The sequence below is a fragment of the Ochotona princeps genome, chromosome 20, assembly GCF_030435755.1.
Source record: "Ochotona princeps isolate mOchPri1 chromosome 20, mOchPri1.hap1, whole genome shotgun sequence".
NCBI classification, from domain to species: Eukaryota; Metazoa; Chordata; class Mammalia; order Lagomorpha; family Ochotonidae; genus Ochotona; species Ochotona princeps.
In genome coordinates this window covers 27,201,078-27,215,319 of record NC_080851.1, presented here as the reverse complement: position 1 = coordinate 27,215,319, position 14,242 = coordinate 27,201,078, and the positions used below count along the sequence as shown (strand labels likewise).

The 14,242-nt window shown below is 60.6% G+C and overlaps 3 protein-coding genes across 4 annotated transcripts in view; all 3 read right to left on the bottom strand.

Annotated features, from left to right (window-relative positions):
* HOXA3 (homeobox A3) overlaps positions 1-3,486 on the bottom strand; it is a 45,017-nt gene extending 41,531 nt beyond the window's left edge. The window contains exon 1 of the mRNA XM_058678359.1: positions 1,847-3,486. The gene's annotated coding sequence lies outside the window, so the exon portion shown is untranslated. The remainder of the gene's footprint in view (positions 1-1,846) is intronic.
* Positions 3,487-4,224: 738 nt separating this feature from the next.
* HOXA7 (homeobox A7) lies at positions 4,225-6,810 on the bottom strand. 2 transcript variants are annotated; one of them, XM_004582421.3, is made up of 3 exons: positions 6,411-6,810; positions 5,569-6,153; positions 4,225-4,646 (listed from the first exon to the last, which is right to left on the bottom strand). In XM_004582421.3, the coding sequence occupies exons 2-3, from the start codon at positions 5,942-5,944 to the stop codon at positions 4,312-4,314; spliced, it is 711 nt and encodes a 236-aa protein (XP_004582478.1). In that variant the 5' UTR covers positions 5,945-6,153; positions 6,411-6,810; the 3' UTR covers positions 4,225-4,311. The 2 variants fall into 2 exon arrangements, with proteins under 2 accessions (XP_004582478.1, XP_058534251.1); XM_058678268.1 differs by having other exon boundaries at positions 6,479-6,810.
* Positions 6,811-12,461: 5,651 nt separating this feature from the next.
* HOXA9 (homeobox A9) lies at positions 12,462-14,241 on the bottom strand (the record flags this gene model as incomplete). Its single annotated transcript, XM_004582420.2, is given in 7 exon segments — positions 12,462-12,526; positions 12,529-12,699; positions 13,676-13,903; positions 13,906-13,993; positions 13,996-14,060; positions 14,063-14,216; positions 14,218-14,241. Coding segments are annotated over 7 exon segments (795 nt in total), but the record flags the coding sequence as incomplete, so codon positions are not given.
* Position 14,242: the final 1 nt, after the last annotated feature.

The window sequence follows — 14,242 nt, the reverse complement described above, 5'->3', positions numbered from 1 at the left end:
GCAGGTGTGTATGGGGGCGACCTGGAAGGCCACCTCTGTCGGGCCACATCGCTAGCCCAGGCCAGAGCCCCAAGCCCATAGGTGCGGCCTCTGCCTGTCACAGGCCTTCGCCTGCAGCCAGAGCCCGCCTTCCTTGTCATAGCCAATCCTCCTCGGGGGTCACCCAGGCCCGCAGGCCTCAGGACCACAAGTGACCTCTCAGATTCCAAAATTCCAAAACCGGCGCGATCCCCGAATCGGCGTGCGTCCCCAAGGCGGCTTTGGCACGCTGTTTAGACAGCAGCAGCCATGACGTGCCAGGCGGCCTGTGCAACCAGTCTGTCTCCACGGTGCTAAGATGGGGGTGGGGGGGCAGACCCGAGTCCATTTCGCAGCCAGCTCCTGTCCGGAGTGGCCGAGGAACGGAGCTCTCCCGGCCAAATAGGCCCTGGGAGACCGCCCCCTGGGTCCCCTTCCGTCTCCCCCTCTCCCCTGCCTTCTGGGGAAATCTCTGAGGGGCCCCGGTGCAGCAGACGCGCCAGGCTGCGAGAGGCTTGCTGCGGCTGGCGCCGGTCCCGGCGACGACCACAGCGTGGCAGCAGCGAGCGTCCGGCCCGCTGGCCATAAATAACCTGCCAGCGGCAGCCGCAGGCTGCCCGGCGGCCCTGCGGTGCAAACGCGCCGCTTTCTCCTCTCGGAGCGCACCCCCGGCGCGGCGGCAGGTCCCAAACACCCGCACCCGCCTCTTATTGATACAGCTCAGGCAAAGACCTCACGATGGAGGGAACAACCACAACACAATACAAAACAAAAGCAAAGAACGCGAGCCCAGAACCAAGGGATATATGTATTATTATTATTTTTTTCATTGCTGAAGTTGCGGGCGTTCCCGGGTCATATCGGGCCCGCTGCATAAGCAGGTCGAGTCATGGTGCTTGCCATTGCACTACGCAAAGGCGCTGCCGCCAGCCGCACCCTCTTCCTGGGGCTCTTCAAATAGACCTCGTGAAAGCTGGGACGCGGGTGCCAACCCCTCGTGCCCAGGTGGGGAGGGGGCGTCCCTCTACGGTCCAGACTCGGCCTGCTTCCTGCGTTCAGCCCCTGCCGTGGGCCGCTGCCAGCCGCGTTAACGCGACCTTGCCCTACGCGCCGCCGCCGAAACTTCCCACCAAGTAGCACTTGATTAACCCCCTCCTCTCCTCCAACACAGAATCCCGTCCAACACCTAATCCCTCTCCTCCGGACGTGCCAGCCGCGTCTCCGACTCGGAAAACCGCCCTCCCCCGCTGCCCCCAAGGAAGCGCTAGTGATCGGCCGAAAACTGCGTAAGTTTGTATTTGTCCTCCTGCCCATTCCACCTTCCCGAAACCAAAGCCCATGAACAACAGCCGCTCAGCCGGTGTTAAAACACTGTGCATTCAGCCCTCGTCTCTCGCCGCCTTTTCCAGGTCGCACACCCACTTTCTACTGTTGGGCAGTTCGATCGAATCCGGCTGACCGTGAATAACAATAATAAAAACCCAAACCGAGAGCGCCTGGCGGGGAACGCAGACGAGGGGCCAACTTCCTTTAGGGCTTCCCGGGGGTCGCTGGGGAAGGGAAGAGAGAGAAGCCCCGAAAGGCTGCCATCTCGCGCCAGGGCGCTGTGCCAGGGAGGCAAGGCAGGCGTCCACTGCCAGGGCGAGCTAGGGAAGCCAGAGCGAAGGAATGGGGGTGCGCGCTGCCGCCGCTGTGGTGGGAGGTGGACGAGACAGGGTTGGTTAAGGGAGAATGTGCCCCTTGCGGAAGCCGCCCGGGGTGCCCTCTGCTGTGGGCGCGGGCTGCCACCTAACCACCTTTGCTCGTGTCTCCTCCCTACAGGTCTCACCTTCAGATGGCGGCTGCCAAGAGTTCCTGGCCCCTCTGACAGCTGTCGCTCGACCGCCCGGGAGACGAATCATCCTCCTTTCCTGGTGCCAGAGGACGCAGGAAATTAGCCAGGTTGCGAGTTGGGAAGCGGCCGCGGCGGCGCCGGGAAGCGGGAGCGCTCCACCTCCTCCGGCAGAAGCAGCCGGGCCGGGCCTGGCCGGGGCTTCCCCTGGCTCGCCATCGCCGGACAAAGCGCACCCGAGCCGGGCTGGCAAAGGCTGAGCTCTCCTCCGAAGCAGGCAGGACGGAGCGGAGCAAAAGAATGCGGCTCTATTCTCGCAAGGGAAATTATAAAAAAGTTCATGTTCACGGTTCCCATCCACATGACCGACAGCGGCCAATGGAAGGGCCGAACAACTCATAAAGTTGTATTGCAAAGTTGTAAATTTTCATAAACAACAACGGATTTATGACCCTTTCCCCATCACTACGAGGAGGCAGCTCTTACACCGGCGCCATCTTACCGCCGAGGCAGCCCGGGCTCGGGGCCGCAGGTTTGAGAGACCCGTTGGGGCGCGGTTTTCGGGAAAAGAGCCCCCCAGACGGGGAGCCCTGCCCACTCCCGAAGCCGGAATGGAGGCCCTTGCAGGACCAGGTCAGGATGCTCTGCCTGCCTCCCTCGCCCCTTCCCCGCACCCATTTGCCCTGCAGAGGCTGCGCAGCCGGGGTCTGCGGCCCCTGCCCCTCCCTGCACACCTCTGCCGCAGTGCGGGTCCCAGGGGCGCCCTCGCCTTGCTTAAAGGCGGGGTAGGAGCTGCAGCGGAGGCCCCCAGCCCTTCTTCCCCGGCCTAGGGCCAGTTTCAGGGCGCCTGCGGAGGCTGTGACCGCCCGCTGGCTAATGCCGCTTTAAAAGCCCACTCCACCAGCGTTAGAGAAAAGACCAGATTTGAAATTTGCTCATGGAATTTACGGAGTGTTTTTGTTGTTTTGTTTTGTTTTGGGAGGGAAGTTCATAGAATGTCAATGGAAAACTGTTTTCAAGGGCTCTAGACGATGTCTGAGCACACACAAAAATCAGAGAAATTCTGCCAGGGGGCACATGTACATTACGAAGGCAGGCACCCGCGTGTTCTCGACTGTGGGCACAGGGAGTGGATGCAGAAGTCGACACCATTCTGAGAGTCTGTGAACGAGCAAACAGGCACCCAAGGAAGTGGCACATAACCCCGGGACCCAGGCATGGATCCTCCTGGCCACTTTTGTTTCTCCCACTCCCTTGGGGGCACACACAGCCACTGACCTCCCCTGAAACCCACCTACCTCTACCCTAGAACCCACCAGATAAAGCAGACTGGGTTTATTTGTCACCAAGCATCTTTATTTTTCTGTGACATAAAACATGGTCAGCTGGGCTGGGTGTAGCCCAGGCTGGGGCTGGAGCGGGACACAGCACACAAGAGATGTAGCTCACTGCGAAGGGCGCAGACCCCCTCCCAGCAATACAGAGCTAGCTCACAACATATCATGCTACAAAGTTACCCAGGAACACCCCCAGCTAGGGTCAGGACGCTGCCTTACACAAGAGCTCCAAGACTATAAAAATGACAGGAAAAAGAGAGAGAAAGCTCAAATACACAGTATTTTCCAGGATAGGAAAAGTCATGGCTGAACAGGACCGGAGGCCAGGCTGGAACACTTCCACAGTAGCAGAGGCCAGCACTAGGCCTGCAGCCAGCTCTGGAATGCCCCCTCCAGAGGGGGTTGACAGACACGAACACATGGGGCACCCAAGCCCCAAAACGGGGGTTCCAGGTTGTAGCACTTAGAATGCTTTGGAATAAATATATTATTATTTTCAATTTAAATAGAAGCCAATGCCCTGGTCCCTGGGTCCCAGTGCTTTCTCAGTGAGGTCTTGGGGACCCCAAAATCTGCCTACTGGAAGCAGCCCCAGGGTTGGGAGGCGGGCTTTGGCCTGGGACGGGCCAATACTAGGTAGCAGGCAAAGCCAGCCAGCCAGCCAGCGTGACATAGGTAGTTTGGGGTGTAGTAGGTAGTACAGAGAGAGTGTGTTCTTGCCGGTATGGGTGCTGGTGTCTGCCAGCCTTGGAACACGTCTGGGCTTTCCTGGTAGTGGAGGCCCACTGGGCTGGGCCCATAGGTAGTTTGGGGAGGCCCCCCGAGGAGGCCTGTGCTAGGTAGTATTTTGGCTGTGCCAGCACTGAGTGGCTGGCCTGGGGTAGGGAGCAGTGTTGGGGCCCTTGGAGGCAGGCCTCCAAGTGGACTCCAGCCTGGGGGGAGGGACACCACCCCTCAGTTCAGAACAGTTGCGAGAGCTTGAGTGAGTGATGGGGTGGGTGCATACGGTTTGGGGACTGGGCTGGTTTCTTAAAATCATTTTATTTCCCTCCCATTTTGTAAATAAAATCAGTGAGTCACTTAAAGACGCTTTTCCCCGACTGTCCCTGGACTGGGCCAGGCTGCTCATTCCTCCTCCTCCTGCTCGTCCTCATCTTCATCGTCCTCTTCCTCATCTTCAACCTTGTCCCCGACAGCTGCGGTGGAGGTGGTGGTGGCGGCTGCAGGCCCGGCGCCCTCGGGGGCCGCGGCGGCCACCGGTCCCTCATCTTTATGCTCCTTCTTCCACTTCATTCTCCGGTTCTGGAACCAGATCTTGATCTGGCGCTCTGTGAGGCAGAGCGCGTGGGCGATCTCGATGCGGCGGCGGCGCGTCAGGTAGCGGTTGAAGTGGAACTCCTTCTCCAGCTCCAGTGTCTGGTAGCGCGTGTAGGTCTGGCGGCCCCGCTTCCTGTCGGGTCCTGAAACAGACACGTGGATACACGACAGACAGGCGACACAGAAGATAAGAGGACAGGACATTAGCCAGGCCTGCAGCTTTCTCCTTAGCGGCCTCCCCAAAGTCAGGACCGCACCCCGCTCTGCTCGCGCTCCCCACAAGGCTGGGCTGCGGGAGCAGGGCTGGTGTTAGGGTGAAACTCCCTAACACTGCAACGCCCGCCCGTGCGGAACCCAGACGCCCCATCCCAACCTTTCCAGCCCGCTTCGCTTCAACAATGTCCCGCTTCCCCTGACAAAGGGAACGTGCAAATACAGGGCAAGTAGGAGACTCCTTCGCACTTTGGTCACTCCTAGGCAGGCCTGGCTGCTCGCCCGCCTTCGCCAGGCAACTGGGAGACCCTCCTCAGCAGTCCGCATCTCCATCCCCAGACCCTCTCAAGGACAAGCCAGCCCCCTCCGTCCCCAGTCCCTCCTGGGCCAACCAGGCTCAAAATCGCCAGGTCTGGAGATGGATGGGGGGATGGGAGGGCTGGAGGATCGGGCTTTTTGGAGAAGGAAAAGCCGGGCAGAATAGTAGAAAGAGTCAGGGGAAGTGAGGAGGAAGGGAGGGAGGGAACAGGATGGAGGGAAGGAGCGCCAGAATAGCAGAAAAAAACAATGTTAAAATTCCAAGGCAAATGGAGTTAAATAAATTTACGAGGATCCAACCCATTAATTGAGCCATAAAAAGTTTTATGAGTCTCATTTACATACAATGCCACGGGCTCTCCACGCAATGGCGCCTCAGACCTAATTAAAACCAGAAAAAGCAACGCCGCCGAGAATCACGGGGCAGCCGGCTTGCAACCGCCTGCCCGGCTCGGCATTCCCGGCCCCGGCCCCGACGCGCCCTCGCTCCCGGCTCCCGTTCCGCCAGCACGCCCGCCTCGCCGCTGCGCCTACCTGAAGATCGCATCCAAGGGTAGATGCGGAAACTGGCCTCGGCCGAGCCGTGCAGCGCGCCCTCGTCCGCCTTGTCGCAGGCGCCTTTGGCGAGGTCGCTGCAGAGTGCGGGGATGTTCTGGTCGTAGGAGCAGGGCAGGTTGCTGTAGGCATCGGCGCCCAGGCCGTAGCCGGACGCGAAGGGACTCTGATACAGGGGGCTGTTGACATTGTACAAGCCCGGCACGGTCGAGGCAAAGGCGCCGGCGCCCGCCCCGTAGCCGCCTCTCTGCGAGTTGGGCGCAAAGGAACAAGAAGTCGGCTCGGCATTTTGGAAGAGAGAAGCCCCCGCCGTATATTTGCTAAAAAGCGCGTTCACATAATACGAAGAACTCATAATTTTGACCTGTGATTTGTTGTCCGGCAGCTTTCAGTGTCGGTTTTACGAGGTAGCGTGATATATGATAACATTACACCCCCAGATTTACACCAAACCCCATTTTCTTTTGGACGGAGCTCGCCTCGGCACGTGACCGGCCACATGACCGCCTCCGCCAATCTCCGCCGCCCTCACAGGTGGTCTGGCTCGGCCGAGCCCGCGGCCGCCTAGAATGGAAGGGGAAGAGGCTCAAACGAGCGGCCGACGAAACCGGTCCGCGCGCGCGCCGCAGGCCCCGCGCGCCTCGCGCACCAGACGCCGCGGCTCGGCGCGCTGGCGCCCAGCTGCAGGGCACCCCGGAGAGGAGGGCAGGGACTGTTAGGGAACCCTGAGATCCTGCCTCGTCCCTCTCCCCAGTGGATGCCCGAGTCTCCTCCTCTCCCCACCCCGAGCCCGGCGCGGCCGCGGGCTGCCCTGTCGTGACCTTGGGGACAGGTCTCCTGGGCCGCGGCATCCCCTTAATCCGGGTCCACGGATGGCTGCTGGCGGGACCTTGGAGACTCGGATCCGGACGCGCGGCTGGCGCAGCGTCGCTTTCAGCGGCAGCGAGGAAGCCTCCACAAACTGGAACCATGTGGTTCGCATAAAGTCAACGTCCCCCAGCTTCCTTCCCTTAATCGGCCGCGCTCTGTTTATCCGCCCTAAAGGAAGCAGTGAAATATTTATCTAATAATGAGCCTCATTTGCCAACAGATTTATTAAATGGGGGCTCCGCTGCTTCCTCCCCGGGGCGACCGAGGCCCTGTAGGCTGCGTGCATATTCGCTCTTGGGCACCTGGCTGGCCTCCCGTGGCCCCTCAGCGAGTGTCCGAGCCCTTCTTTGTCTCCACCGTCCAAATCTCTGATTTCCTTCCTGGTTCACGGGGAGCTGCATTTTGGCTGAACTCAGGCCCCACACCTATCCAGATACCCCCATTGCGGGGGTTTCTGGCAGCCTTCACACCCTTGCGCTCATCCTCCCAGGCCTGGAAGCAGTTTGAAGAGAAGAAGGAGAGGCTGGGGACCCACCGATTCTTTTGCTGATTTACTCTCTCAAGCAGCAGCTCGTCCAGGGAGGGTCTCTCTCTCTCCTGTCAGCTCCTGGCATCTGCAGGCCCAGGCTACCAAGCCTTGCCCACCGTTGCCCCTGAGGAAGCCCCCCTCCCAGCTCCCAGCAAGCTGAGGATGGCTGGTGGGGCAAACCCTTCCCCTAAACGCCTCATAAACTGCCCAGGCTGAGCTGCAAGCCCGGCCACCTTTTTATGGTGCTCGATTGCACACCATAAACCCGACCTCACAATGGGCTTGCCCCGGAAATTCTCCTCTGAATTCTGGAGTTTCCTTGCTTGTGTACAAAGCCCAACTCAGCACCTCCTGAGGGTCCCAGCTGCCCCCAGCACCCTCTCAGGGGTTCCCCCAGAGCACAAAGGGCAGAAGGGGGGACAGTTCTGTGATCTGGGTGCTGGGACTCCAGCACAGCCATGAGCCCTGGGGCTTGAGTGGGGAGGTAGTAGCTGCCAGGGCAGGGGACTGCTGGGCGATGGGCTGGCTTCCTCCCAGGAGCTTAGGGACCCTGGGGAGCCAGTGAGAGGCTCGGTGATGGGCTTGACACCAGTCCGAGAAAGGAGTGGGTCAGATGGGAAGGGAGAAAAAGAAAACTCCCCCAATATCTGTCACAAATAGCGGTCGCCTTCCTAGAGGAAAGAAGAACATGATCAAGTTAAAGGAAGACGAAGCAAACGAAGTCCAGCAGATCAAAGAGGCGCAATTCGACGGCTTTAGACCAATAAATTGTTCCTCGGGTGACACTCTGCAAGGCGCAAAAAGAAAGGCCTGGGCCCGCCGCCGGCTTCTGTCTAGACTCCGGGCGGCAGACGCGGCGGCCAGCACCGATCGCATTCCTGGGAGAAGCCGCCCCGCACGAGGCCCTGCGCCCAGCCCGAGTGGGCTGTGATTTCGCCGCGCGCGGGAAGGCGGATTCTTCCCCGCCACGGGCCCGGCCCAGCCCGGATTTGGCCCTGAGCTCTGGTGTCTCGAGCTTTTGTGGCAGGACGCGCTTGACCCTCCGCTAGGGCTGGGCAGGATCCAGGTCTGACCGCAAGGCTTCGGCCCTTCTGGGCACCCGGCAGGCAACGAGTCCCCAGGACGCCAAAGCTTCCCTTTCGTTTCTCGGCTTCTCCTTTGCCCTGCCGTTTTCCCGTGGTCCGACTGCGAAAACGAAAAGGCCGGACAAGATCAAGCTTTCGGGGATCCCCGTTTAATTGCGGGCTCTTGGGCTACGGGTTCCTCGTTTGCTTGCCTGAAAAGATGAGACAGCGCCCAGTGCTGCGGGTACAGGCGGACACCCTGGGGGACATGCAGCCCGCAGCGGGCATATGTGGCCGGCTTTTAGAGTTGGCAGAATACACTTGATACAGGTTTTTTTCCACTGTTCTCCCAGGGCCGGTGTGTGTGTCTCTCTCTCTCCCTAGCTGCCTGTCGCCCACTTGTCCCCAACATTTAAAATCCAGCTAAGAACCCAAACCCAGCTCTCCGGTGTCCAGCAACCAGGGACACGCGTTCCCCAGGAGCTGCTCCATTCTAGAGCAGCTCCATTCTGTCTGAGCGCAGGCACACACGCTTCCCCACGCGTGCACTGGGGCTCCGGCCGGCGTGGGGTTTCGCGTGGAAGAAGGCCCACGCGGATGGGAGGTGAGGTGGGGGTCTCCCTGCCGCCAGGGTGGCGAACAAGGCCCCGGGAAACCCTGGGCTTTAGGCACTTCCCTGGAGCCTCTGAAGTCGCTGGAGGGGAGCGCTTCCCCGACCTGCGGCTCCACCTTTGTGTGTGCTGTTCCCTCCGTGCGCTCCCAGGCCTGCGGTTTTACATCCGTGGAGCTTCTCCCTCCGCCGCACCTATGTCGCCGAGGGGGGGGATTCAAGGACAAACTATAAAATGCTCCTACCAGTTACCTCCCAAAAGTCAGTGTGGCAGACTTGCCAAGAGAAGTCGAGTGAAGCTGTGACTATCCTAGCATGTGTACATAAACACCCAGAAAAGAGAGAGAGGCGCGAGGTCGTCCAGAAGTCGACCCCCAGTTTTACTGCGCATGCAGCACGGAGATGCGGGTCGTAAATGTTTTGTGGGCTTGGCAGAGACGGTTACGACCCAAATAAACGCGCCGCGCGGCGCATTCGCGGGGCTGGGGTACCTGCGCGCAGCCTTCTGGCTCTGTGCGTTATTTCGCTTTTCCTCCCGAAACCGAGACCCACCCGTGGCTGAGCCTGACCCTCGGGCCTGGGGCCACGTCCGCATGGGCTCTGAGCCCCTGGGGTCGGGGGTGGACAGACAGGGCCTGGAGCTGGAAGAGGTTTCCTCCTTTGCGGCCTCGGAAAGCAGCCCGCATACCTCTAAAAGTCGGAGGAAAAACGAGGGAAGGATGGGTTCCAAGGCGCGAAAGCCACTTTCCGAAGCAACGGTTCCTCTCAATATTATTTTTAAAAATCACGTTTATTGTACAACAACCAGAAGCAGGGAACGGGCTGTCTGTCCCCACCGAGAGGGCTTGCCCTCTCCGGAGCCAGCCCTGGCGGCGGATCCACACCGCACAATCTACAAGCAAGTGTAGCTTCGCGCCCAGTTTTTTCACCCTCCTAATGCCTTCCTGGTCAGGCGTTCAAGCCTTCTGCATCTCGGCGTCCCGGCTCTGGCGCTGGTGCTGGTTCGCCGGGCCCCACACTCGACCCCGACCCGGCGTGGGTCCCGCAGGCCCGCGCGCTCTCGGCAGGGTCCTCGGTGCCGGCAGCGGAGGCTTGCCGTCAGTCCTCCGTCCCCGCGTCCGTCCGTCCTCCGGAGGCCCCCGGGCACCTCGCTGCCCTCAGACCTGAGCCGAACCGGCCATGGACAGTGACCGTGAAGTTCTGCCCGCGCCAGGAGCTACAGTCCCGCAGCCAGCCACCGTGCGAGGACCGTGGCGGGGGAGGGGGAGTCCTCGGGTGGCGCTTTCGGGGGACGCGAGCGGTACTAACAGGGGGAACGGTCACGTCGCCACCCTCTACTGCAAGCTTCCGGGCGCAGCATGGACAGCACGGACCCTATAGCAATTGTTCTGCGATCGGATCTGGGGCTCCCATTCCAGCAAGGCTCGCGTCCTGTCGACATCTTAGGAACTTCCCGGGGTGGCGGCGGCTGGAGATGGCGGCGAGGACGCCTCTTGCGTGGAGTCACACTGCCATCTGCTGGCCGATGCTGGGCACTGCACTCGCCGGGCGCTCTGACCTTCGGTGACGCGGCCGCGGGCACCGGAGCTCCGCCGGGTGGACCCGGCCCAGTGCCCGGGGGTGGCGGGGATGGCGGACAGGGGGGTGTCCGTGCGTGGAGACCGGAATCCGCGCTGCAGAGTGGGGCAGTGCCCATAAAACAGAGCTGTTTCCGCAGCGCTTTATCGTCGAGAGACAGATCCAACAAATGAAAGGGCTTTGGTGGAATATCCTTAATTGGGGCTGGACAGTCGTAAACTCATTAAGGGCCGAATTCCAGACGGTTCGCAGACCGGGGGCCTTTATGGCGCACCCTAACTGCCCATTCTTTGAAGTCCCCTGTGTCTGCAGCAACAGGGGGGCGTCCCAGGGGGCGGCGAGCTGGAGGCGAGGCGACACGCGGTCCACCCGCGCCCCGGTGGCCCCTGCAAGCTTCGGGAGACGCGGCCGGCTTTGTCCCCAAGTCGCAAGGGGGAAGAAGGGCGGACGGAGGAGGAAGCCTCGGGACCCGACCCCTCCGACCACATCTGGAAGGCGCTGGCCACTCTCTTCTCCCCACCCCCACTCCCGGCAGCCCTTTACACCCCATAAACCCTAACAACCCTCATTTTCTTTTATGGGGCTCCGGGGCGCCGTGGGTGCCGCCACCGGCCCTTCCCCAGCCAGAACCAGTGCGCGGGACGTGCAGTCGCCCGGTTGGACGCGGGGTCTCTCCCTGCCTTCACTTCCCGGCTACGGCCCGGTTCTGTCTCCCTTACCCACACGGGCGTCCCCTTAGGCGGGCACACGTCCCTGAAAGGGCGGTCTTCTGCCTGTGCAGGCCCAGGCCGGGCTCAGAGGCCTCCCCGCCGCCCGGGCAGATGGACAGGGCCTCGCCCGACCAGACAGGGCCTGGGCCCGCGCAGGGCCTGGCCTAGGCCTCTGGCTTGCAGACGGTGACTGGGGGGGTTCTTACGCCCTTGGCCAGGCCCTCCATCCATGCTCCCCCGACCCCAGGAAAATAAAAAGATGCAGATAGAGTCGCGAGAGCATACTCCCGCGCTCGCGCGCGCGAGCGCGCACACACACACACAGAGACAAAACATCGAAAAGAATCAATATATTTTATTTTGGCAAAAAGTTAAATATCATTTCAACACAACGGTTTGGTCAGTAGGTTTTGAGGTCACTATTGCAAAATATAACAGTGTATAACAGCGTAGGTTCAGCCCAGCGGGGACCCAAGCGTCCTCCAAGGGTACAAATGCACCCGCGGCGGTTTCAGCTGTATAATTTATTATCAATAAAATTAACCCCATTGCAGGAAGCGATCCCTCCCTCCCCCCCACCCAGACGAAGCATAAACCATAGGTAGTAGCTGTGGGCCCGCAGGTGCAGCTCGGCCTCCGCTGGCTTGCTCCCCACGCGAGAGCTGGGTTGCTAACACTTCCGTTCCAGCTTGTCCCACGGTGTCCTCTCCAAAGGCGCCCATACCTCCAAACCGGAGGAAACCATGAAGCTAATGTTTTTCTTTCTTTTTTTTCCCAGATTTTATTTCACTGGCAAGTCCTTACAGCTCACTATACAGTCGGGAGGCGACCAGCCTAAGATATACAGAAAATGAACCCCACTACAAAGCTACCCTCCACGCAAGGCTCCCTCCCTCCCCCCCCAAAGACAACTGAGTTCCGATACATTTCTACTTCGCACAGTCATCACGGGGCACGCCACCCGGCACAGGAGTTTGAATCACGAAACAGAATCACCACCAAAAACAAAAACAACAAACAAACAAAAAAAGCACAGTATTCAAGTATTCCGGCAGAGCGCTCTGCCGCACCAAGCGAGTTAAATTAGCTACAGACTAAAAAACAGCCCGCCGTCCGCACTTGTGCATGGATAAAAAGGTAGTTTCCCCCCTTTTTGTTTTAAGAACAAAGAACAGGTAGATTTTTTCTTTAAATATATACAAGCTAGCACACACAGCCATAAGCACTAATGCCCTCAATTTTCCTCGCTTTCTCTCGCTCTCTTTTTTTCTTTTTCTTTCTTTCTTTCTTTTTTTTTTTTTTGTCAAAGGTAAAAGGGAAAGCTTACACCACCTCCCCAGTCAAGGCCACAGGCCCAGGAGCCAGCAGAGCGAAGGGGGTCAGCCAGGTGGGGGGTTAGAGACGCTTTGTGCGGGGTTGGGGCAGGGCTAAGGGAAGAAGGGGCCAAGGGGTCCGGGCTGCCCCTTTTTCTCTCCAGGGCGCTCTTCCAGCAGACTCGCCGAGCAAGGCCCTCACTCATCTTTCGCTCGGTCCTTGTTAATCTTCTTCATCTTCATCCTGCGGTTTTGGAACCAATCTTGACCTGTCTCTCGGTGAGGTTGAGCAGCCGGGCCACCTCGTACCTGCGGTCCCTGGTGAGGTACATGTTGAACAGGAACTCTTTCTCCAGCTCCAGCGTCTGGTGCTTGGTGTACGGACAGCGCTTCTTCCGCGTGGAGCGCGCGTGCAGCCAGTTGGCCGCGGGGTTATCTGGCGAGGAGGACGAGAGAGACTTGGGGTTAGCTGGAGGAATCCCCACCGCGGGCTGGGATCCCGGGAGCCGGCTGGAGGCTGGGCTGCAGAGAAGGGCGTTCGGCAGGGCAGCCACGGTACACCCTGGCAGACCCAGCACAGACCGTCCCTGCGTACCCGCAAACCCTCGGCTCCCCAGTACCCTCCCTTCCTTCCAAGAACTGGAAGCACACTTCACAGCCAGCAAGAGCGAAGCCGCCCTGCTCCCCCAGGCTCATAGATTCTCTGCCCTCTCTCCACTCTGTCTTCCTTCTCCACTGCTTTTTTCTCCTCCTCGCTTCCCCCTGCGTTTTTCGACCCTCCTAGGTTTTAGGTGCTGGGCAGGTCGACTGGTTGTCTGCGGGTGCGGCTGGGGTGAGGTGGGGGGCCTGGATCTGTTGAGTAATCTGCCCAGGCGCCCGCGGCCTCCTCTAGGACAGGATTTACGCGGCCTCCGGAGGCGAAGAGGCAGAGGTGGAGGGAACCGGCCGCTCCGCCAGCGCCCCAGGGTCGGGCCGCCTAGGCTGCCGCCGCCGCTGCACGTGGACCCTCCGGCCGCACAAAAGACTCGGCGGCGCTGCTTTCCAAGAACCGCTCGGAGCATCTCTGTCCCCGGGCCAGGCAGCCAAGGAGAGGGGCAGCCGGTCAGGGCTCGGCCCGCAGCGCCCGCCCCGCCCCCTCTCGCAGCTGCAGCCTCCTCCCCTCCCCCGCCAAGCTCGGCGGCCCCGCTCGCCCCGCTCCGGACTTGGGGCCCCATCTGAGATGTCCCGAACAACACCAACTCCTGGAGGCTCCCAGCGTAGATGAAGGCAGGGTTCGAGGGAAGGGGGAAAAAAGAAGAAGAAGAAAATAGCAAAACCAAAAGATTAAAAAAATAATAATAACTTGGCCAGGCTGGCAGATCCGGGTGGCCGGCGTGGAGGCGGCGACTGACTTGCCAGGAGGAGACACTTACTGGGGTCGATGGGGGGCTTGTCTCCGCTGCTCTCATTCTCATTGTTTTTCGAGAAGGCGCCTTCGCTGGGTTGTTTTTCTCTATCAACTGGAGGAGAACCACAAGCATAGTCAGTCAGGGACAGAGTGTGCGTGTCAAGCGTGGGACAGTCACCCCTTCTGGCCGACAGCGGTTCAGGTTTAATGCCGTAAGACCGGCTGGAGGGCAAGCCCGCGAAGGAGAGCGCGCTGGCGCGGGCTCCAGCCAGGAACGCATGTACCTGCCGTCCGGCGCCGCCGCCGCCACGGGCGCCTGGGGGTGCGCGTAGGGTGGTGGTGGTGGTGGTGGTGATGGTGGTACACGGCCGCAGGCACCGCGCTGGCGCCCGCCGCCGCGTGCACCGGCTCCAGGAGGCACCGAACACAGCCGCTTTGGGCTGGAAGCTGCACGGACTGAAGTCGGGGTGCTCGGCCAGTGCGGCCGCCTGCCGCGGGGGCTGGCCCAGGGCCCCCGGCGGCGCGTAGAGGCCAGCGCTCAGCTCGTCGGTGGCGTCGGCGCCCAAGCAGGAACGAGTCCACGTGGTAGTTG